Source organism: Felis catus, chromosome C1 (genome assembly GCF_018350175.1).
Source record: "Felis catus isolate Fca126 chromosome C1, F.catus_Fca126_mat1.0, whole genome shotgun sequence".
Classification (NCBI taxonomy): domain Eukaryota; kingdom Metazoa; phylum Chordata; class Mammalia; order Carnivora; family Felidae; genus Felis; species Felis catus.
The window spans coordinates 17,935,180-17,959,958 of NC_058375.1; the positions used below are offsets into that span (position 1 = coordinate 17,935,180).

Below are 24,779 nucleotides of genomic sequence, written 5' to 3' on the forward strand. Positions count from 1 at the left end.
GAGTCCCAACTGCCCAGAACAGTGACCTATCTGGTTATGTAGCTGAATAGGCTGCTTTCTCTCCCTGCCTGGCTTCCCACTCCCCTCTTGGTGCTTTCTGGAATCCCAGAACTACCTCTTACTCCCAAATCCCAATCTCTGGGGCAGCCGCTGGGGACCCCAACCCAAGATCCTTGTGGGATGAGTGGTGAGGACCCTTTGAGAAATAATAGCAGTACATCTCCATTCAATCCTGCCATTTTCTCTAAAAACAGTAGATACCAAAGACCATTAGGGGATTATTATATGTGATATAAACCTAGAACATTAGAAATAGATACAAACACCTAGGTACAATACATAATCTCAGTGCGCTAAAGAAATACAATGTTGGGGCACCTGGGCGGCTCAGTTAGGCATGCAATCCTTGATTTTGGCTCAGGTCACGATCCCAGGGTCTTGGCATGGAGCCTTGCGTCAGAGTCTGTGTTAAGCAGGGAGCCTGCTTAAGATTCTCCCTCTCCCTCCGCCCCCCTCCCCCGCTTGCACTCTCTCTCTCTCTCTTCCAAATACAATTTTAAACAATTATTTAACAAATTTTTATTCACTTAAAAAAATAAAGAAATACAATGTGGCTTTAGCATAAGGCGTCTCCCCCATAACCTTCAACCGAGGCCGCGGCCCCGGGGCTAACGCTATGCACTTTCCGGCTGCCCTGTACATGAGGGCTCTGTAAACAGTTGAGTGCTGAGCATGCCCAACAAATTATTATACTGAACATCATGCTCTCTCCTAACGCTTCCTATGGCTTTTTGTTGATGACTTAATGACTCTAAAAGAGCTGGCATTGAGAATTACTAAAAAAAGCTCGGCCTATCTCAGAAATGAAACTTGGAAAACAATGCTTGAAAAAATAACAAGGCTTAAAAACACACACGCGCGACACACACAACAGCAAGGTTTAAGGAAAGGGATCGAATGGTTCCTTCTCAGAAGCCCAAGACAATACTGATGATGGCTTTTGGTTTTTTGAAGTTACCTCCGTGAAGCAGCTGGGTCTCAGAAAGAACGTCAGTTAGCAACTGTCTGGGCATTTTCCTGAAGACTTGGCCCTGAGCCACAGCCTTCCCTAGCTCTGTGGCTTTCAGTGTGTTTTCCCTCCTCTGTGCTCAGGGATGTGGACAAGCCCTAACTCCTGCAGAAATGCATACGTGTGGGTGCGTGCATGTGCACGTAGGTGGGAGCCCCAGCAGTGGTGAAGGCCTCTTGCCAGTTCAGTGCCCCTCGGAAATCCTTGCTGAGACTGACGCGGCCAAGGGCACAGGGGTTGGCCCAGCTGGCCAGAGACCAAAGACCTCATCTATAGTAAGAGCACATTTCTTTGTTTGAAACAAAAGACAGGTATTCAATCAAACAAGTAGTGTGCTAACTTTTTCTTTAGCAGGGGAGCCCCCTCCCCACCGAGCACAGCCTCACACGGAAGGCCATGGGGTGGAGCGGGACACTGGGAGACTGCTCTGGCTGTCGTGGGGGTCCAGTAGTCCCTGGCAGCCTCCGCCCATAAAACCCAAGACTGTTTGGGAGCGTGGTTGGAGAACCCCTAGACCAGATTCCCTTTCCCGGATCCTTCATTTAATGTCGTGCCTTTTTGTTGCCTTCAGAACAACAAGCTTGTGTGGGTGAAATGGCTACAAAGATGCTTTCTTCACAAACGTCGAAACGTAAGTTCTGGCTACACGGCAGGGCCCAGGTCTCAGGGCCATGATTGTTCGGATGCTCAGCCACAAAATGACAAAAAGCTTGGTCCCTATAGGCGAACGCTCAGCTATGCTCGCCCGTACCCTGGTGGGTATAGGTTAACAAGGCAGTTGTTTGAGAACACCCGTCGCTACCCCCCGGGTAAGGCTAGTCACCTTGTAGGAGGGCTGACAACACTGACTCCATCTTTGGCTCTCCATCTGTTCATGTCTGCTCCACGACCTTCCTCAGGACTATGTGTCCCGGGCCCTCGGAGATTAATAGATATATCTTAGAAATGCCCACCAAGGCCGGGATGGGGGGCGGCTTGTTTTAGCCTCCCACGAATCCGTTAGAGAGAACATAGTCTTTCTCTTTCCTGATGCACAGGATCTAATTAAAGGCTAGCTGTCAACCAGGGGCACGCAAGCCCTTTGAGGTGCAGGCGAACCCTCTGATCTCACTACAACGCCCTTCTGAGTGTCCCCTGGACCTTTCAAACCTGCAAGCTGAGGTCTGGATTTTGCAGAGAATTCCGATGCAGCTGCGTGGCTTATCCTCCCCCCAGCAACGCCCCCTCCCCCCGCCACGCCCCATCAGTAAATTACCCTGAACAAAACTCTGTGAAAACTGCACGGAGTCGCCTGCTTCGTTTCCTGGCCTCAAAGCGTCATCTCGGTTTGGGGGATACTTTACCGTCTCTCTGCCACCTTCTAACATACCTGCTTCCAGGAGACACCGAGTCTCATAATTGGAAGGGAAAATGGGACTTCTTTATAACCAGAGGTCTAAAGTGCGGTCTAAAACAGGGATCACAGACCCAGGAGTCCAGTTCTCTGACGGGTCGTTACCCCACCCCCAACAAATCAGACCCCTTGGAGGGTGGATCCCTTGGTTCTTTTCTGGGAAAGGGGAGAGCGATCCGGGTCCTTGTTGGCTGGGCTCGGACTTCTGAGAGTGAGGTTTCCTGACCAGGAGGAGAGAGGAAGTGAAGGTGGAGGGCAGGAGGTAGACGAAGGGGAGACCAGAGAAAAGTGAATGCTGCTAGTCAAAGTCACGTGACTGGTAAATGGCATGGCTGGGATTTGAAGCCAGGTCTGTCTGATAATAAAAGCTGCGGAGGGGCGCCCGGTTGGCTTCGTTGGTTAAGCGTCCGACTCTTGATTTGAGCTCAGGTCATGATCTCACAGTTCGTGAGTGTGAGCCCGGGTCAGACTCTGTGCTGACCGCGCAGAACCTGCTTGGGATTCTCTCTCTCCCTTTCTCTCTCTCTCTCAAAAAAAAAAAAAAAAAAAAAAGCTGTGTTAATTCTGTAAGTCAGAGACTATCCCCTGCTTACTGGGTTTTTCTTCACTGAGGCCCACGCTAGAGGACTCATGAACCAGGAGGCTGAGACTCAGGGGCGGCGGGAGCTCAGCAGGTGCTGGAGAAAGGTATGACACTCATAAAGATGTGCTCCAAACCTCCCTCCCCCCAGATCCAGATGGTCCCTTGTGGCGTCAGCCCTTGGTTGTCTACTGTGACCTGACCTCTGACATTGTCCAGGGATGCTTTCTCTGACTGCCCCGTCACCCCAAAGGCAGTGGGGTGATGTGACAGCCAGTCAGCCTCTGACCTCGGCCCATTCTTGTCCTCACCCTTCTTAGAGCTCGGCCCGAAGCCGGCGAGTCAAAGGATGGGGTGGCTGCTGCGGCTGGGGTTTCTAAAGTGCCGTAAGAGCCCTCTATGGACTCAGGCAGGATGCGCCCAGGCTCTCAAGTCCAGGTGGCGTCTTGGGTCCTTGGAAAGCTTAGACTTGGAGGGATGCTGAAGAAAGCTTACCTGGCCATGTAATGCCCTAGTGTCCCGCCTCTGACTTCAGCCTTCTGGAGGCTCTCAGCCCTCCAGTTGCCAGTAACGTCACCCTCGATTTCTGATTCCCTCTCCCCTCCTCCTCCTTCTTCTTCCCCCTCCTCCTCCTCTTCCTCCTCAGGGCTGCTGTCCCAGCAAAAGGTCAGTGTGTGAAGAGAAACTGGGGGCTCCCCAGGGACCAGATTGAGCCCTGGTGATGAAAAGCAGGTGGTCCAGGAGGAAAGGTTGTCTTTCAGGGGATCTTCCAGGAAACTCAGGTCCTGGGAGAATTCGTGGAGGAGGAGAGGCTCCTGACACCCATCCCCACCTGGCCCTTGGCCCGGTCCCTTCTTGGTTAAACAACAAGACTCGGGCTCATCCCGGGGAGAGGAGCCCCCAGTGCTGGCCCCGCTTCTGTCTGAAGCATCCGCAGCCGAGGAGCCTTCGGCCTGGCTGGGAGGAGTCCAGGTGCCCCCCACCTCCGAGTGCCCCGGGGTCCGGTGGTCCTGCCCCAGGAAGGGCGGTGGTTCAATGTAGGGCTGGAAGCTGACACCGTCATCTGTGTCCTCCTCATCGTCCTTCTCCTCCTCAGCACTGTCCTCCTCTGATCCTGCCTGGACGGTGGCTGGGGTCCTGACACTAGGGCTCGGCCTGACCCTTCTGGCCAGTTCCTTTTGGGGACGGAGGATCAAGGCATCTGGGGACTCAGGGCCACAGGGCTGAAAGGTTGCCACGGGGCGTCTGTGTCCAGTAAAGTCCTGATTTGGGGAGGGGAGAAAAGAAGGGGAAATTTAGGCTTTCCTGAAGCCTGGGTCCCCCCGGAAACAGACCCCGAGACAAAGATTCAAATGTAAATAGTTCTTTTGGGAAGTGATCCCAGGAAACACTAGCAAGGGAGTAGGAAATTTCAGTGGGGCTGGGGAGAGCCGCCCATAAGAGGGTATCAGGCAAGTTACCCCTGGGGTAACTGAGCTGGGGGCTCAGGGCACCATCGGGTGAGGGGCGGGGCGGGGCACAGAAATCTCTTAACACAGGTGTTGTCATTCAGTTGCGATTTCCCTGCGGGTCCCAGCGCCAGGGACTTTGAAACCACTCCTGTGTGGCCAAGACACTCAGAGTCCATCCTCAAAGCCATCCTGACCCAAGTGCCCACCACACCTCACCTATGGCCCAGCCACCCTCAGCAGACCCTCATTTGAACAAATTGGACCCATCTGACCTCTCCAGGCATCCCCCCTGCCCCAACTGGCCCACAGCCTTAAGGAAGTGAGGCAGCAGGCAAGGGAGGGGATCCCAGGGTCAGCCGAGGCAAGACTCACCCTTGGTTAAACCGTGAACTAAGTGTTGGGACCCTTCTAAGATTTCCCCTTTTGGTACCACCCTCTCCCCTTCCCCCTTCTGGGCATCTCTCCTGAGTCCCAAGGCTGGTGGCCCTGCTCTCAGTACCTGACAAACCCGATGAAGTTATTTCGCTATGGAGACTGAAGGCACTGCTCCCTCCCATTTGAATTTTGGCGAAATTCAATTCAAATTGAATATTTGCCATTTGAATTTGGCGCCAAAGGAATGAATTACTAATGGTGGAAATTTAAACACAAAGACAGGAGATGTTCGCGGTGTGGACTATCTTGATAGTCTGGTCTGTCCGTCTGACCTGTGGTCTAAGTCCAGCCCCATTTCCTTACTCTTAAACAACCCTCCCCCTCTGTTGCACATGCCCAGATTTGCCATACCAGGGCCCAGGGCATCTTTGCCTGCTGAAACCAGGGGTTGTCCGTGAACCTCCTCCAGATCACATGGCCTATGGCAATGACCAACAGCAGTGGAAGCAGAAGCAGTAGCAACCCCAGGAATACCCAGTTGGCTCCTAAGGAAGGAAGAACAAAAACCACAGAAACAATGACCATGGCTCTCATCTATCAAGTGCACCTGTGCAGCGGGCTTCGCATACATTATCCCACGTGATCCTCATAAGACTATACCGACCCTACAGATTATGGAAGCCAAGATTCAGAGAGGTTATGTAAGCTACCCAAAGACACACAGCGGGTATGGTGAAGCTGGGATTTTAATTGAGGTGAGTCTATCTCTAGACCCATGCTCTTGACCACCTTATGATAAAGATAGTCTGTCCCGGGGTGGGGGATGGGGGGTGGGGTGGGAAACCTCACTTCTGTACCACTTTGCACTCACCTGGGGCCCCCAGGAAGAAGCAGGTAGGCTTAGAGAACCCACTGTACTTAGGATCACCAAAGGTGTAGATGGTTCTGGCACTGAGGCAGTAGGGTCCGCTGGTGGCTGGCTGCAGGGGGATCTGGACTGGCTGGCCACGGGGAGTGGCTGGAAATCGTGTCTGTTCGGAGAGAGAACAGGGGTGGGCAGATCTGCTGTGGGGATGGGCTCTGCACAACCGGGACAGGGTGGGGCTGGCAAGATACTGCCGTGACCCCCACATCTTTCCCTGCGTTAAAGTTTAAGCATTAAGGGAGCACCTCCCAGCATCATCTGGCTTCTTTTCCACCGAGTCCTGAGGTACAGATGGTCTGAGCTCAGAAGCAGCCCTGCCACTCAAGGTGCCCCTTGTGTGCCGCCCCCCAGGGCCTGCGGGTCCCTCTTTGAAGGGCAGATTCCACAGGCTGCCTGCGCTCGGAGCCTCACGGTGTATTTGGGGGTAGGGAGCATGATTCAGCCATCACAGACCCGGAAAACGCTAGGCCTTCCCTGCCCAGTCTGGTGTGGGTCACATGTGGTGACTAGCACTTGAAGTGTGACTCGTCCAAACTGAGATGCGCTCCAACTATAAAATACACACGGGCTTCCAAAGACTGGGTGCGGGGCGCCTGGGTGGCTCAGTCGGTTGAGCGTCTGACTTCGGCTCAGGTCATGATCTTGCGGCTCGTGAGTTCGAGCCCCACGTCGGGCTCTGTGCTGACAGCCCGGAGCCTGGAGTCTGCTTCAGATGCTGTGTCTCCTTCTGTCTCTGCCCCTCCTCTACTCACACTGTGTCTCTCTGTCTCTCTGTCTCTCTCTGAAAAATAAACCTTAAAAAAACCTCAAAGACTAGGTGCAAAAAGTGTGTAAAACATGCCAACAGTTTTCATATTATTTACATGTTGAAATGATAACATTTTATGGGATGAGATAAATTATTAAAATGAAATTAACTTGGTTTTCTTCATTTAATGAGGAACATTTAAAATGACACATGTGGTTCACATTATATTTCTTTTTTTAATTGTTTAAAAATTTATTTGTTTATTTGTTTATTTATTTATGTATTTATTGAGAGAGAAAGAAGGCAGAAGTGAGCAAGGGGCAGAGAGAGAGAGAGAGAGAGAGAGAGAGAGAGAAGTGGGACTTGTGCTCACCCGATGTGGGACTTGAACTCATGAATCGCGAGATCATGACCTGAGCGAAAGTCTGACGCTTAACAACTGAGTCACCCGGGCGCCCACTCACATTCTACCTCTATTGGACGGGGGTGGTCTAGAATGTTTGAGTTGTTCTTGAAGAAAAAAAATTTTTTTAATCTTTGTTTATTTTTGAGAGAGAGAGGGAGAGAGAGAGAGAGAGAGAGAGAGAGAGAGCGCGCGCGCAAGCGGGGGAGGGGCAGAGAGAGAGGGAAACACAGAATCCGAAGCAGGCTCTGGGCTCTGAGCTGTCAGCACAGAGCCCGACGTGGGGCTCAAACCCACGAACCACGAGATCACGACCTGAGCCAAAGTCAGATGCTTAACTGACTGAGCCACCCAGCTGCCCCTAGAATATTTGAGATATCCTTAAAGGCAGGGACCATGTGAAGACGATCTATATCCCTGGGATCCAGAGTACATATGCAGAGTGTCAGGAGTGTGAATGCTGGTTCAGCAAGACAGAAAGAACAAAAACAGGGGACAGTAAACTACACGGGTCAAATGTGGCTTGCCACCATTTTTGTACACGGCGTTTTCCTAGAACACAGCTATGCCCATTTATAGACCTAGTGTCTATGGCTCCTTCTGTGCAGTAGACGTAGAGTTGACTAGCTGTGAAAGCCCACATGACTCTCAAATTCAAAAAACATTTGCTATCTGGCTCTTTACAGGAAAAGTTGGCCGACCTCTGCCATCAATAAACATGTGCAGACAGGCACATGTTCGTATGTGAGAAACGAGTCTGAAGCTGGGTATTTGTGGTAGTCTCTGGGTACTTTTAGTTTTCTTCCTAGAGCGTATCTGTACTTTCTGATTTTTTGGTAATGAATCCAGGGGCTTGGCCAGCAGGCTTCCTAGCGCCTCTCATGCTTCAATCAGATATCATTGGGAAAAAAGGATTTCGTAATTAAAAATGAAATATATATATGTATATTGGGTAGAAAAACTGTGCTGTTACCACCTATAATGCGAAGGGGCAGGATACCCTGTACTTGGCCTCTTAGGGGGAAAAGGGCAGGGGTGGGCCGCAGGCCAATCGTGCTGCACAGAGTCAGGGACTGACTGCCAGGGGCGGGGGTATGTGGGGAAGGCTTCCTGGAGTTGGTGTGCAGAAAGCAGGCAGGGAGGGTGAGAGGCACTGGGTTTTGGTGGGGCGGTAGGGGATGGGGGGGGGGCGGGTCCAGCCAGAGGGCAGGAAAGAGGCTTCCTACCTTATTCTTTGTTCCCTCCTTCCAGAAATCCACCTCGTACTTCAGATCCGGTGGGGGCATGCAGTGTGGCAGCTGATATGTGGCATTGATGCTCAGAATCTCCTCCTTCCGGGTGACTACCAGGACGGGTGGGGCTGGCTCCACTGGCAGAAATAGAACCGGACCTGTCAGCATCTATCCCCCTGCCCCCAGGCAGGTCTGCTCCCCCACCCTCCAACCCACACCCCCCTCCCTGCTCCCCCCCAAGCCCCGCCCCCAGCCCAGAGACCGCTCCTAGAAAGGGAAAAATGGCTCTAGTGTTTGCATCAAGAGCCTTCAAGCCATTTGGTTGAAGTCTTGCAGTGACCTTGGAAGGGACCTACCACTATTCCCATCTTACAGAAGAGGCAAACTGAGGCTCGGAGAGGTCAAATGAACAGGCCAAGCTCACAGCTAACCTGCCTTTCCTCATGCTGTCCCTTGCACCTGGGCGCCCTTCCCGTATCGCTGGGCTGTCAGAATCTTGCCCACTTGGTGCCACATCACCACAGAGCAGCTGCAAACAACACACACGCATTATCTCGGTTCTGTGGGTCAGAGTCCATGGACTCCGATTACCTATTAAGCCCTGGGCAGGGAGCTGGAGGGAACGGGGATCTTGACCTCCAGGAGCTGGAGGAAATTCGGGGGAAATGAAGTATGCAAACTACCGAAACTCAAGCGAGAAAATGACCAGGGCCACAGCCGAGGGCAGGAAAAGGCAGGAAAGGTCATTCCGGCATGGACCGTGCTATGGGAGAATCAGGAGAGCTTTAGGGAGGCGGAGGCAAAGCCAACATTAATACTACTTACAAAAGTAACCTCCTCAACGCCTCTTTCCTTCTAATCTCTTATTCCTGTCCATCCTGTCCGTCCGTCCATCCACCTGTTCATCCTTCGCTCTTCTAGCCTGTCTGCCCGCTCGCCTTCCCACCCTTCCTTCCTTCCTCTTCCTTTATACTGTCTTCCTGCCTTTAGTCTAGCCAACCACCTGCTCTCCTCCCATCCACCCTCCCCATCCATCCATTCTTCTTCACTTTCCATACATCTTTCCTTCTTGTCTGTCCCCCCTCCCTTGTTCTCCTTTCCTCCTGTCCTTCCGTCCCTTCCCAGGCAGCCAGTCAACCTTCTATTTGCTTCCATCTAGCCCGTGACCCGTCCATCTGCCTTTCCTTCCTGTTCTCCATCTTTCCCATCCACACATACTTCCTTCCTGGTGAGCATGTCTTTCCATGTAGCCTTCTTCCTTCCCCTCCTCCACCGTGTCCTCTGCACCCCCTCCATGCGTCCTTTCTTCTTACCCATCCGTCCTTCTACCCTTTTCATCCATCCACCCAGCCAGCTTGTACCCAAGTCAGTTCTTCTTCCTTCCTACTCTCCCTCCCTGCCACCCTTCATTCAAGCCCTTCCTCCTCTCCATCCGAGCCTTAATTTGCTCGCAAGTATTTTGAGAAGGCTGGGCAGCAAGTTACAGATCTCAGCTCCGTGAGGATATTGTCTGAGTATTTATCTTCTCCTTCTTACCACCCCGCCTCACTCTTGGTCTGGTTCAAATACCGTGTTCAAGACTAGAAAGACCCAGATTCACGTTCCATCTCCATCCCTTACTAACTGTGTGTCCTGGCAATTTCCTTAACTTTTGTGAATCTTACTTATTATTATTTTTTTTAATGGGGCAATGAAAATGAACCCCACAGGTCTGTCGTTAGGATTAGAAATAAAATATATACTGGGAAGAGAAAAGTGCTCTCCTCACTCAGTGTTTGTTTGTTTGTTTTTATGACATTTATTTATTTATTTTTGAGAGACAGACCACGAACGGGGGAGGGGCAGAGAGACAGGGAGACACAGGATCCGAAACAGGCTCCAGGCTCTGAGCTGTCAGCACAGAGCCCACTGCGGGGCTCGAACCCATGAACTGCGAGATCATGGCTTAAGCAGAGGTCGGACACTTTACTGATTGAGCCACCCAGGCACCCCAACACTGGTGATTTCTGAATGTGGTACACATGGGGGATGATTTCCTCTCTATTTCTATTTTCTTTGCCCCCCCCCACCCCCAATTTCTACACTGTACAGGAGTTATTTTGCAACTGGCATTTATTTATTTATTTTTAATTTTTTTCAACGTTTATTTATTTTTGGGACAGAGAGAGACAGAGCATGAACGGGGGAGGGGCAGAGAGAGAGGGAGACACAGAATCGGAAACAGGCTCCAGGCTCCGAGCCATCAGCCCAGAGCCCGACGCGGGGCTCGAACTCACGGACCGCGAGATCGTGACCTGGCTGAAGTCGGACGCTTAACCGACTGCGCCACCCAGGCGCCCCATCAACTGGCATTTAAAAAAAATTGTTTCTTAAAGAGAACTTGGACATAAAAAATAGCACCAAGCATATGCCGGCAGAACTCCCCTGACACCCTGCCACAATGCCAGGCTACGTGGGGCTGCCTCTGCTTTGGAGAAGTGGAGACAGTGGCCGGGACAGCAGGGCCTGGACAGGGAGCCTCCCACCTGGTCCCTTAGCCCCAGACCTACCGTCAAAAAGGTAATCCAGGTACTTGGACTCCACCGGGGGGGACCTGGAGCCGGTAGAAACTGCCCACACACGCCCCTTGAACTTGTTGTACAGGTCTTGTTTCTCCAGGCACATCAGAGAACAGGCCAGCTCTTTGGTTCCCGCACACTGGTTCACTTTTCGCCACCGTCTGGGGGTCGGAGCGCTGAGGGAGGAGACAGGAGAGCGTGGGCCTGCAGACTCAGCCTCTGGGGCCAGGGAGCTTGGAGAACACTGGCTCCCTTGTCCCTTCATCCGCCTGATCGTCCACCAGTCTGCCCTATCAGCCAGCCACGGGCTGGGACAGAGTGAGAACAGTCCGGTTAGGAGCTCAGGCTCTGGAGAGAAGCACGCGGTGGGATCCCGGCTGCGTCCCTCACTAGCTCCGGGGCCCCCGGCAGGCCAGCCTCCCTCCTCCTCCTCCTCCTCCTCCTCCTGCCTCCCCAGGGCTGCATGGTGCCTGCCATCACTGGTACCAGCATCCACTGCCCACGTTCGTCTCCGCTCAGGCCTTGCGGGCCACCTGCTGTGTGCCAGGCATCGTGCTGGATGCTGGGTGGCTGTCAGCGGGGACCCGCAGGCCTGTGATGCGCGTGTTCTGAGAACACCGGGGTCCAAAGAAGGGACCAGCACCCCGGGCATTATTCCTGGGGAACTGGCAATGCCGGGCAGGTCCTGCCCTCGGGAACGTGACGGGGAAGGGGTGAGAGACAATCATCACATCACTGAGGTAAATCCGGGAGCAGGTAGGTGCAGTGACAAGGGGGAATGGCATGGCAGGGGGTGGGGGGAGGGGTCGGGGGGAACTCCTTTCCACAGGTGGCTCAGGAAAGGCCAGGAAGGTAATATTGAGGCCGCAATGGCAAAGCAGCCGGGTGAAGGCCTGGGGGAAGGAAGTGTCCAGAAAAAAGCAAGGAGGCCAGCGGGGCTCAAGGCCAGTGGGTGAGGCGGGGAGAGGTGTGGGCACAGGGGTGGGTGGGAAGAGCAGGCAGGGACTTCCCGTCTTGCCAAGGAGCTTGGATTTTATTTCAAGTGTGCTAGGAAGCCACTGGAAAGTTCTGAACGGGGGGGGCTGAGGTGACCTAATTTCTGTTTTTGAGAGAGCAACCTCTGATAAACCAGCTGGGAGGCCGCAGCAGTGGTCTAAGAGAAAAGAGAGGTGAGGGTGGCAGGAATGGGCTGGACTGGGGTTATATTTTGGAGGTAAGGCCAACAGGACTTGCTCGTAGACTGGATGTGGAACATGAGGCAGGGAGAAACCAGAGCGACTCCTGGGTTTGGGAACTGAACGACCCGTGAGTGGAGGAGGCTAGATGGGGGCAGCAGAGAGGGCAGATTTTTGGAAAGAACTCCTGTTTTGTTTCTTGGTGGAGCTACAGTATATAAACGTTAACAATAAAATGAAACCTGGTCTAGTTTATTCAATTTTTTTATGTGTATTTATTTTTGAGAGAGAGAGAGAGAGAGAAACAGAGCACGAGTGGGGGAGGGGCAGAGAGAGAGAGAGGGAGACACAGAACCCAAAACAGGCCCCAGGCTCCAAGCTGTCAGCACAGAGCCTGACGTGGGGCTCGAACCCACGAACCGTGAGATCATGACCTGAGCCGAAATCAAGAGTCAGACACTCCACCAACTGAATCACCCAGGCGCCCCTATATTAACATGAGACAAAATATAAACTTCAAAGTCCAAAGAAATACTAAAGGGGAAAAGAATCATCACATAATGAAAAATTATTCCGTTTCCCGGGATGATATGAAAAACACTCTCCCCGGGGCGCCTGGGTGGCTCAGTCGGTTGAAGGTCTGACTCTTGATCTCGGCTCAGGTCATGATCTCATGGGTCGTGGGACTGAGCCCCGCGTCTGGCTCCACGCTGAGCATGGGGGCTGCATAAGGTTCTCTCCCTGCCCCTCTCCCACTCCCACTTTGTCTCTCTCAAACTAAATAAACATTAAAAAAAATTCTCCCTGAGTATTACGCTAAGTGAAATAAGTCAGTCAGAGAAAGATCGACACCATATGTTTTCACTCACATGTGGATCCTGAGAAACTTAACAGAAGGCCAGGGGGGAGGGAAAGGGGAAAAAAAAGTTACAAACAGAGAAGGAAGGAGGCAAACCGTAAGAGACTCTTATATGGAGAACAAACTGAGGGTTGATGGGGGGGGGGGGAGTGGGGGATGGGCATCGAGGAGGGCACCTGTGGGGATGGGCACTGGGTGTTTGATGGAAACCAATTTAACAATAAATTATATATTAAAAAAAATTCTCCCTTATATGTGCCTGCTAAATAGATACACACTCTAGACAGCAAAACCAGACAAAACTATAGGAAGAAACAGAAAAACCACAATTATAATAAGAAATGTTTAATATGCCTCACTCAGTAATTGAAGATTGAACAAGTAAAAATAATTATTAAATATGTAAAGCACACAAAAAAAGAACAACGTAATTATCAAAGTTGGCTTAATGAACATAAATAGGACTGAAAACATTGGTTGAGCCACACGTGAACCATCAGCAAATTATTATTTTTTAAAATTTTTTATTTATTTTTGAGACAGAGAGAGACAGAGCATGAACAGGGGAGGGGCAGAGAGAGAGGGGGACACAGAATCGGAAGCAGGCTCCAGGCTCTGAGCTGTCAGCACAGAGCCCGATGCGGGGCTCGAACTCACGAACCATGAGATCATGACCTGAGCTGAAGTCAGACGCTCGGCCAACTGAGCCACCCAGGCACCCCAAACCATCAGCAAATTATTAACCGAAATATTAATACATAGTCCTATTGGCTTAGGGCCCCACCCTTATGACCGCATTTGATCTTAATTTCTTCTTGAAAGGCCCTATCTCCACATACAATCATGTAGGGGGTTAGAGCTTCAGGCTATGAATATGAGGGTATACAATTCAGTCCGTAACAGAGCTATTATGAATTACAGTGCTATGAATGTTCACGTACAAGTCTTTGTATGGACATGTTTTCATTTCTTTTAAATAAAGCTTTAGGAGTAGAATCTGGGAGATTTGGTAACTGAAGGGGAAACTTGACAAGAAACTGTCAAGTTGATTTCCAAAGTGACTGTACATTCCCACCAACAATGCAGGAGAGTTCTAGTTCCTCCACATGCTTGTCAACACTTAGTATTGTCAGTCCTTTTAATTTTAGCCATTCTAGTTGGTGTGTGGTTGCGTTTCATTGTAGCTTTAATTTGCCTTTCCCTAATGACTCAGGTTGTCGAACATCTTTTCGACACTCCTTATTGGCCACTCGTGCACTTTTTTGTGAAGTGATTATTCCAGTTTTTTTCAGGTGACTTGTCTTCTTATTGAGATGCAGGAGTTCTTTATCTATTTTGGATACTAGTCTTTTTCCAGTGTATATATTGTAAACATCTTTTTCTCAGTGGCTGGATTTTTTTCATTTTCTTTAAGCTTTTTTTTTTTAAAGACTAAAAGTTTTAAATTTGATGAAATCCAGTTTATTAGATATTATGGACTAAATTGCATTCCTCCCTCCCAAATTCAAATGCCAAAGCCCTAACCCCCGATGACTGTATAGGCTTTTGGAGATGGGGCCTTTAAAAAGGTGATTAAGGGGCGCCTGGGTGGCTCAGTCAGTTGAGTGTCTGACTTCGGCTCAGGTCATGATCTTGCAGTTTGTGAGTTCAAGCCTTGCATCGGGCTCTGTGCTGACAGCTCAGAGCCTGGATCCTGCTTCAGATTCTGTGTCTCCCTCTGTCTCTACCCCTCTTCCACTTGCTCGCTCTCTCTCAAAAATAAAAAGAAACATTAAAAATTTTTAAATAAAAAGATAATTAAGATTGAATGTGGTCATAAGGGTGGGACCCTAAACCAACCGGACTTAATAGTTAAAAAAAATTTTTTTAATGTTTATTTATTTTTGAGAGAAAGAGCATGAGTGGGGAGGAGCAGAGAGAGAGGGAGACACAGAATCCGAAACAGGCTCCAGGCTCTGAGCTGTCAGCACAGAGCCCGACGCGGGGCTCGAACTCACAAACCGCGAGATCATGACCTGAGCGGAAGTCAGACGTTTAACTGACTGAGCCACTCAGGCACCCTGGACTTATAGTCTTTAAAGAAAAGAAAAGGCTACCAGGCATACTCTCACACAGAGAAAAGGTCATGTGAGAACAGAGAGAAGGTGACCGGTTTCCACGGCCAAGGAGAGACGCTTCAGGAGAAAGCAAACGGGCTGATATCTCGATCTTGGACTTCCAGCCTCCAAAACAGAGAAAATAAATTTCTGTTGTTTAAACCACTCAGGCTATAGTATTTTGTCATGGTAGTCCTAGCAGACTAATACAGATTTTGGTACCAGAAATCAGGTGCTAATGTAAGAAATAGCCAGAAATGTGAAAGTGGCTTTGCCCCTGGGTTTGGGTAGAGGTGGGAGAGATTTTTCAGGTGCGTGCTAGAAAATGCCTAGAGTGCCTTGAAGAGACCATCGGTAGGACTATGGAGCCAAAGGTGGTTGTGGGGAGAGCTCAGATGCAAAGGAGGAACGTCTTACTGGAAACTGGGGGAAAGGCGATCGTTGTTATAAAGTGGCAGAGACTTGGCTGAATTGTGTTTTGGTGTTTTGTGGGAAATAGAAGTTGAAAGTGATGAACTTAGATATTTAGCTGAGGAGATTTCTTTCTTTCTTTTTTTTTTTTTAGAGAGAGAATGTGAGTGGGGAAGGGGCAGAGGGAGGGAGAGAGAAAGAGAGAGGGAGAGAAGGGGGGAGAGAGAGAGAGAGAGAGAGAGAGAGAGAGAGAGAGAGAGAGAGAGAGAGAGAATCTTAAGTAGGATCCACACTCAGTGCAGAGCCCAATGCAGATTCGATCTCACAACCCTGGGATCATGACCTGAGCAGAAATCAAGAGACAGATGTTCAACTGACTAAGACATCCAGGCGCCCCAGCTGAGGAGATTTCTAAGCAAAGTGTTGAAGATGTGGCCAGATTTCTCCTTACTGCTTATGGTAAACGGAGAGAGGAAGACAGGCACATAGAAGGGACTGTTAAGCAAAAAGAAACAAGAAGTAGAAAATTCTCAGCCTATGCATATGGCAAAAAATTAGAAAGCATGTTCTAGAAGGAAGACCATGGGTGTGGTTGAAAACTCATTTCATAAGGAGATCACGGATGGGGCTTGCTGATTTAATCACCCATCTCAGCAGAAGTCAGGAACAGAGGTGGAATTATAGTTATCTATCTACCCATTTCACACTCACTGAAAAAATCTAAAGCAATAGCTAAGTAGTGATCAGCACAGCTAACATACACATTGTGTGTGTCCTCCTTTAAAACCATTTTCTAGGGGCACCTGGGTGGCTCAGTCAGTTAAGCATCTGACTTCGGCTCAGGTCATGCTCTCGCAGTCCGTGAGTTCGAGCCCCGCATCGGGCTCTGTGCTGACAGCTCAGAGTCTGGAGCCTGTTTGGGATTCTGTGTCTCCCTCTCTCTCTCTCACCCTCCCCTGTTCATGCTCTGTCTCTCTCTGTCTCAAAAATAAATAAAACGTTAAAAAAAAAATTAAAAAAAAAAAAAAAACCATTTTCTACTAAGTGGACAAATGGCTGATTCTGGTTTTAGGTCAGGAATTGTGCAAATGATCCTGGAACATCTTGTTATAAAAGCAATAATCAAAACTACCAGAGTCAAATTAAAAGGACTCTGGAGCCAACCTGAAAAGATGTTTTGCTGGCCAGAGATGGGACAATTCAAGTTTTAATGAGTAGACAGGTTGCAATGGATTGAAACCAGCAGATATGTTTAAGCACTCGAGTTCATAACGATTAAAAAAAAAATTGAGGCGCCTGGGTGGCGCAGTCGGTTAAGCGTCCGACTTCAGCCAGGTCACGATCTCGCGGTCCGTGAGTTCGAGCCCGCGTCAGGCTCTGGGCTGATGGCTCGGAGCCTGGAGCCTGTTTCCGATTCTGTGTCTCCCTCTCTCTCTGCCCCTCCCCCGTTCATGCTCTGTCTCTCTCTGTCCCAAAAATAAATAAATGTTGGAAAAAAAAATTAAAAAAAAAATTGATCACCTTTGGGAGATGAGAAGGAATTCAATTCGTGATCTTGAAAACTTGAGAAAAAAAAAAATGAAGGATATGTCCCATCTCGCCCATCTGAAGAGGACCACTGAATATCACATACTACAGGAGAGGAAGCATGTCTTTGTAAAATAGTTCCAACTAATCCATGAAAAGAAAATGATACAATTAGAATATCATCATTTTAGAATCCTCACAGGTGTTTAAAAGCGTCAAGGGGAAGGAAAACATCACAAAGTCCAGAGGATGGACTTTCAACCCTAATCAGTTTATTCTGTCTCTACTATTCCCAGCTATGGGGCTTTGAGCAAAATATCCTCTTGCAGAAGGCCTCGGCTGCTCCCTCCTCACAGGGCTGTGTGTCAATAAGGACACTTAATGTGCCGACACGGGACATGTTAGGTGTTTTCGGCCTCCTGATATATTTCTGTACAGTTCTTTTTTTTTTTTTTTTTTTAAGTTTACTTACTTATTTTGAGAGAGAGCGCACACAAGCAGGGGAGAGGCAGAGAGAGGGAGAGAGGATCCCAAGCAGGCTCTGCACCGCCAGCTCAGGGCCCAACGTAGGGCTCGAACTCACAAACCTGAGCCGAACTCATGACCTGAGCCGAAACCAAGAGTCGAATGCTTAAGTGACTGAGCCCCCCACGCGCCCCCCCCTTACAGTTCTTTTTTTTTGAAAGCTTGCTGGCCCGTGTGCCCTTTTGCAAGGCAGGCCCCCATCGCTCGTGTCTGGACGCTACAGAAGGAGGGACCATGACAGAACAGGAAGCGCACGAGCTTTGGGGTCGGAGGGACTTGGCTGTTTCTTCTGGTTCCATCCTTGGTTTCCTGGGGTAAGTCACAGCACCTCTCTGAGCTCAGGCTCCTCGCCTCTAAGATGGGGGAAATGCAGGCATGCCTGGGGATCCAGGGAGCAAAAAGTGAACTCCTCACGCGAGACCTTAGCGCTCAGCCTGGCACAGGCGGGTCCCGAGTCCACAGAGCTCACCTTCCCCTTCCTGCTTCCTCCTCCTCGCCAATCCTAGAGGAGTCCTCCTGCCTCTCTGCTTTTATCACTGTACCCTCCTCAAGTGACCTCAAGGTTCTTGAGGAAAGAACCTCAAGTGACTCCCATCTGGGTGCAAAGATGGCAAATTTGCTTCCACTTTCAGATTCCTCTGGGTTGGCCTGGACCGCCCGTTGGGCAGGACCTCAAGTCGCCGTAGGGGGAAGGTTGTGGAGCGACGCCTAACACAGGCTCTGCAGGAGATACGTGTGCCCTCCCTTGTCAGCTGGCACAACTCCAAGCACCTCCCCCAGGCCCTGGAGAATTCTACCACTGGGCCCTCGTAGCTCTCCTCAAGCCGTGTTCTGACTCTTCTCAGAGATCGTCCCCACCCCCTGCGGGCCCATCACCTGTGCCCTGTGCCCTAGTCAACATCATTCTCGCCGCCAGACCTTTATCTCATTCCCTCCAGGTAGCTGCCCATGCTATCTCCCCCGGGACACAGGGAACCGGGAAGATGGCCACACCCCGCAGCGGGCCCACACAAGCCCCTCCAGCCTCGGCCCACCTCCTCAGTCTCCCCGAACGCCAGACTGGAGGCTCCCCTCTACCTTTGGTAGGCCACAAAATAGGTCACATTCTGGGAGTAGCCAGGCCCTGGGAGCCATGTCAGGTACACACTGAAGTTCCGGGAGAGCAGCGTCACGTTCTGAGGAGGAGCCAGATGGGGCCTCCCTGTGGGAGAGAAAGAGGTCCTGAAGCCTGGAGCTCCCGGCTGCTCTTGACGTGGGCCATTTGGAGCTGACCAGTGGCGGGCTGGGCAGTCGGGCGCTCACCGAGTTTGAGAACCAGGAGTCATCTGGGGTGGCTAGAGCACAGGGGACATGGTGTCGGCTGGGAGCCCAGGGTCAGGACTCCAATCACGGCCTTGCCACGGACCGGCTGTATCGCAGCCCCTTCCCCTCCGTAGGCCTCAGTGGCTGCTCTGTCCTATGGACAGGAAGCTCCTGCCCATTCCGGCACATGAGGGTTTCAGAAGCACACCGCAGGACAGGAACCACCTACTGGATTTCCTGGGCTCCAGGAGGGAACAGGGTCTCAGGAGCAGGGGCTCAGCTCTGGTCGTAGCCATGTCCCCAGAGCCTGTCTGCAACGGTCCCGGGCTCAGAGTAGGTGCACAATAAATATTTGTTGACTGAATGACTGTTGTGATCATTTGGATTAGTCCAAAGGCCGCCCAACTGGTCTCCCTGCTTCCAATCTTGCCCGTTCTCCACAGAGCAAGCAGCAAGGGTTAAGGTGAGAGTCCGATCATGCGGCGTTTCTGCTTTAAACCCTCAACTGGCTTTCACTTCATTCAAGGTTAAACCCAAAGTCTTTATAATCCTGCACAAGATTTACCTAATCCCAGCCACCGCTCTCCCCGTGCCCACTGCTCTTCAGCCACACTGGCCTCTCTGCTGTTTCTAGAGCCTGCCAGGCACCCTCTTCCTCCAGGCCTCTCCACAAGCTGTTCCCTCCGCCTAGACTGTTCTCCCCCTGGATCTCTAGCAGGCTCGCTCCTCTGTTTCCTTCACATCTCTGCCCAGATGTCACTGTCCCAGTGACACTTTCCCCTACCACCCTTAACTGGCTTCTGCTTCCCCTCTTCGGCACCTCTTCCTCACTGCTAACCCTCATCTTCTGAAATATACACCTGATGACACCTCTTCCCAGTGCTATGCCCTTCCCTCACCCTTAGAAAAATGTCCACGCTCCTTAGTGAGGTCCATGACCGGCCATCTTGTCAACCTCTCCCCAGTCGGCTCACTAGGCTCCAGCCAACCTTGTTTCTTGTCCTTCTCAAACTACTGCGTTCTCTTGGGTACGTCTGAACCCAGGGGTCTTCGACTGCCTGGTGTTTGTTCACCTTCTAATTTTTTTTCACCATCTAATCCTTTAAAGACTTGATTCCAAAGTCACTTCCCTCGGGAAGTCTTTCCTGATATCTCTAAGAAATGGTAGTGGTGACTGATGGTGGGACACATCTGACTGATGATGATGACCGCAGCTAATGGGCTTTGCATCCTAACTATGTGCCAGGAACTACGCTAAGTACATTGGTTGCATTTCTTTGAATCCTCCCCACATCCCTAGGATGTAGGTACTAACTGTGACCATCACATTACACATGAGGAAACAGGCCTTCTCAGGTAATAAGCTGTAGAATCAGAATTCACATCCAGGCCTAGCCAACCCCAAATTCTGAGCTCCTGATCATACTTCCTCCTCTACGTTCTCGTGGGGCCTGTTCAGCTTTATTCTTCCAACATCTGTGAACCGCTATTGGCCAATGACATCTGTGCCACGAGTTTCACAGGGGAACACAATTCCATTCCTGCCCTTTAGAAGCTCGTGGACCCAAGGGAGAATTCAGCGCCCTGAAGTGTCACGTGGGCCATGGTGGAAATCCATACAGGTTACAGAATGGCATCAGGGTGGAGGGTGGTTGTACCGATGGCTCTCAGCATGGCTCCCCGCTTCTGGTCTTTTAACCCAAATGTGGGTACCTGCTTCCACCCCATCCTGTGATCTCTGGCAGGAACTGGGTCACTGGGGTACAGGCGCTATCATTGTTCCCAGCTTTCCGGCTGGTGACCAGCAGAGGCCAAAGTCTATCTGCAATCAGCTTATAAGGTATCCTTTTTTTTTTTTTTTCAGCTTATAAGGTATCTTGTGGGCAGGACAGGCCCAAAGTCTGAACTTGGCCACAGTGGAGAAATAGCCATGACAGTAGTTACCTTATTAACTGAGCCTTCAAAGGGTGGGAGGCCCTGGTCTGGCACTTTATCCACAAAGCCTCCTTCAACCCTCAGGACGAACCAGCCTATAGGGTAGGTGCCATTCTCCTTCCGTGCAGGGGCACTAGATTCACAGACAGACAGTAGGCAATAGGCCTGAGGCTACACAGCCAGTTTGCGTGGGGGCCAGGATCTGAACCTGGATCTGGCTGACCTTCACCCTAAACTATCACACAGTTTGTGTTGGGTACATTAAGTGTTCCTCCGGTAAAAGTAGCGTTAGGCCCAGATGGGAAAACTATTGAGTTTGACAGCGAAACAGGGGGACAGAGGACCCCCACCCCTCACACACAGGTACACTGTCCCTTACCAGCCGCAACAACAGTCACTGCGCAGAGGTGCCAGGGGCTGGGGCATCCCTGAGCTGACCCAGGTGGACGGACGGTCCTGCTCTGGCCACCCACCCCATAGCCAAAGCTTGCTTCAGCCTTAGCCTTCTCTTCAGGGGTCTCACCTGCGCTTTCCTTCCTGGGCCATTCCCCTCAGTGCCCTGGGCCTCAGCTTCCCCATCTGTAAAGGGAGAAAATAGACCCTACCTCATAGAAGGGTTGGGTTGTTTCGCTTTCAATAGGGTAATGTGCCCAGCACAAAGAAGTCTTAGTATTAATTATCAGTATTAGCTTGTGCCCCAGGGCCCTTCTGGGTCTTAAATTGTTAGCGGAAGACTAGGAAGCCTAAGACTGGGGGCAATATTGGGACCTTCTCCTGATTGGTTGGGGTTTGGCGGGTGGGTCCTATCCGGGGGTGTTTTGTACCCTGCCACCTTATTTACCCGTGGGAGCTCAGAAAAAAAGGTGGCTTTCGTTAGAGTAACAGCAGCACACAGACTAAGCCAGAGCTCCCTCCCCTCAGGTCTGGGAGGAACTTCTGAAACCGCGCAGGGGGAAAGGATGGCGGCACCGGGGGAGGGCAGGGCACTCCCCTGAACTTCCCCGGGTACCGAGGATCCAGCGTCCTGTGAATGCAGAGGACAGGGCTCTCGGGGAAACCTGAAACAGCACTCTGTAAATCAATGCAGCTGCGTTTTAAACTGCCACCGTCTTTTCCTGTTCACCTGGAGCTGGGTTGGCGGTAGGAATCTGGGTCTCTTTCCTCCCGGAAAGCAATTGCAAAGACTCGGGTGTGTCGAGTTCCAAGCCGCCGTGTAGAAGAAAACGGGCGGTGGGTGGGCAGGGCGGATTCGCATCCCCTCCTCTGGCGGCGGCCGGGCTGAGGCCACTTCCCTCCTTCCGGGAGCTCCGCCGCCCAGGGCAGGCGCCCCGCGGCACCCCCCCCCCCCCGCCCGCCCCGCGGCCCCCCGCCCTTACCTTGAGTGGACTGCAGCAGGCACAGGAGCAGGGGGACCCACCGGCCGAGCCCCGCCAGGCCGGCTCCTGCGCTGCCCGCCGGGCGCCGCCAGGTCCCCGCTCCGGCCCCGCCGCCCGCCGGCCGGCAGGTGGTTGCGGACGGCAGCCAATGGGAGGCCGAGCCGCGGGCCCCGCCCCCGCGGGCCGGGACTCGGCGGGGGCTTCCCCGGGGGCAGCCCCGGCGCGGCGAGCTGGGCGGCCCGCCGGCTCCCCGCGCCACCGCGGCTCCAAGACGGCTGGAAACTCCTCCGGGTGTGCGTGGCGGTTTGCTCCGCCGCATCCTGGGGGTGGCGGATCAGTAAAGCCATGCCTGGGGGGAGGGAAGGAGAAGGGTTGATGACCAACGGCCACAGTTAGGGGTTCCAGTACGGGAGCCGAGTCAAACAGCACGAAGAGTTCAGGGCCAGTTCAACAGCACAGCCCCAGACACCATTGGCGGTGTCCGTCCTCGAGAGGCAGAAAAGCAAGTAGCAAAATATGGTCCCATTAAAAAAAAAAATATGTGTGCGCATAAGCATGGATAACAGATCGAGGATATACACCGATATGTGGGTGGTTGTTAACTTCTGGGTGGTGAGGATATAAATATATATAATACATCACACATATGTAATATACATATGTGTATATTGTACAGATTATATGTATACATATTATACACATGTGTGTATACAGATATGTATATTATATATGTGTGCTGTGTATTATATATGTATTATGTATATCGTTATAATATAATACATGTATTATATATGTACATGTATATATGTAATACATGTGTATTATATAATCTATAATATATATATAACATACATATTATATATTATGTAATATATATGTATTCTATATTATACACATGTATTTTAAGTTTCTTCTTTCTGCTCATGTTTAGTTTCTAAGCTTTTCAATAATTTGTATCGCTTTTCCGACAAGATTCTAAAGGTGATCATTGCTCTCCTTTATTAAACGTTATCTTCTTCTCTTTCTCTTTTCATTTTTTCTATTTCCCAGTACTTCCAAGGAGGTATTGCCTCCTCTTTACAGAAGAGGAAACTGCCATTTGGAGGACCCAGAGAGCTTATGCAGGTGCTGGGTTCTGGATTCGGCACCCGGCCTGACTGCATGGCCACCCTGCCTTCGGGTAATTGCTTTGTCCACTCTGTGGGTATCCGTGACAGGCTGAGTGACCATTGGTGGGCTATGATAAAGCCGGTGAACGAGGAGCAGATACAGAGCACAGAGAGTCCTGCTGCAGGTGGCAGCTCTCAACCTGTATCCCGGCAGTTCTCGGTTGAGAGAATGCATTTTCACAGAACTGGGTGCATCCAAAAGTGGCCCTGAGTTTGGCCCTGGGTGAAAACATTCAGGAATCTCAGGATAGTTCTGAGATTCGCGTCTATGATATCAGCCCAGTCAGCACTATTTAAGTTTATTTATTTATTTTTGAGAGAAAGAGAGAGAGAGAGACGGAGAGAGACAGAGAGTAGGGGATGGGTAGTGAGAGAGGGAAAGAGAGAAGCAGGCTCTGTGCTCTCAGCGCTGGGTCCGACATGGGGCTCCATCCCATGACCTGAGCCAAAATGGAGAGTTGGACGCTCAACTGACTGAGCCACCCAGGTGCCCCTCAGTCAGCACTACTTGACAGGGGCTTACAGGGACCATGTTTGGACCTCAAAGACAAGGAAGATGGAAGAACCCCCCCCCCCCCCCCCCCCGCCAACCAACTTCATCCAACCCACGGCAGCTCTTTCAGGCCAAGAATCCCAGTGAACTGGGAGCAGGTTGGCAGTGGGGACAGGGCACTGGGGAAATGTCTTCATCTGCCACCTGCTCCACCCACTTGGCTTGTCTGAATCTGGCACCTGTTTTTTGTTTTGCTTTTCAGGAGGCTTCAAGCCCAGCGCAGAGCCCAGTGCGGGGCTTGAACTCACGACCCTGAGATCAAGACCTGAGCCGAGATCAAGAGGCAGATGCTTAGCTGACTGAGCCACCCGGGCGCCCCGATGGCACCTGTTCTTTTTGACAGAACCTGCCACGTGCTTGTTCTCCCCCGCCCCTTTCCCCCATACCCTATAATCTCAAGCTAGGAAACCGTACGTCTGGATGACATTCTGAATCAACATGAAAGAACATTTTGTGACCATAAAGGTCAGGTTAGTTACGTCTCTCAAAACCTTAAAGGAAGTCATCTTGGATGCGGGTCAGAAAAATCTCAGCCAGTTACCACAACCTAGCGTCTACGCAGGTCCTCAGTGTGCCGCTCCAGTACCTTTCCACTATCCCCAGTATTGCTCGTAAATCCATTCTGGTATAAAACGAGTATACTTCTACTGAGCTCTCTTTATCTAAAACGGCATTCAATACCCTTAATATTTATTTGAATCCTTGCTGTGCAACAGCCTCTGCAGTTTACATATATTGTGGTGTTTAATCCTCACGACAACCCCACGAGGTGGCTATTTGTATCCCTTTTAACAGACGGAACTCTGAGAGGTTACGTCGCTTACCCAGGATCACACAGCTGATTAGTGATGGGGCTAGGATTTGAACCTTGGTCTGGCCGTCCTCAAAGCCCGTGGGTTTCAACTTCTGCTATTTATCCTCCAGATGGTTAAGGGCAGACAAAAATGAAATTCCCCGATCTTGATCACTTCCTGATTTGCAAAGATCACAGCACTAAACTGGGAGGTCAGCTGGAAAATGTTTAACAAGTGGGTCTGGGGGGGGGGGCGGGGAACAGGAGGAAGCCCCGTGTCGGTTTCTGGGGTGACTCTCTCCATGAGAAGTTCAACGTGAGGTC

At 51.0% G+C, this 24,779-nt stretch overlaps 1 protein-coding gene across 1 annotated transcript; it reads right to left on the reverse strand.

Annotated features, from left to right (window-relative positions):
• Positions 1–563: 563 nt before the first annotated feature.
• IFNLR1 (interferon lambda receptor 1) lies at positions 564–22,358 on the reverse strand. Its single transcript, XM_023260058.2, has 7 exons — positions 21,941–22,358; positions 18,405–18,528; positions 10,726–10,910; positions 8,171–8,313; positions 5,740–5,899; positions 5,280–5,413; positions 564–4,304 (listed from the first exon to the last, which is right to left on the reverse strand). The coding sequence occupies exons 1-7, from the start codon at positions 22,257–22,259 to the stop codon at positions 3,534–3,536; spliced, it is 1,836 nt and encodes a 611-aa protein (XP_023115826.1). The 5' UTR covers positions 22,260–22,358; the 3' UTR covers positions 564–3,533.
• Between the last annotated feature and the right edge of the window lie 2,421 nt (positions 22,359–24,779).

Bases quoted from the DNA above. Each gene is read 5' to 3' on its own strand.
- IFNLR1 (XM_023260058.2), bottom strand. From the start codon at position 22,259: ATGCGGCGGAGCAAACCGCCACGCACACCCGGAGGAGTTTCCAGCCGT. The intron at 8,314-10,725 runs GTAGGTCTGGGG...TATTTCTGCCAG, and splicing joins CCTGGATTACCTTTTTGACG to TGGAGCCAGCCCCACCCGTC. The intron at 5,414-5,739 runs GTGAGTGCAAAG...TTCCTTCCTTAG, and splicing joins CTTCTTCCTGGGGGCCCCAG to GAGCCAACTGGGTATTCCTG.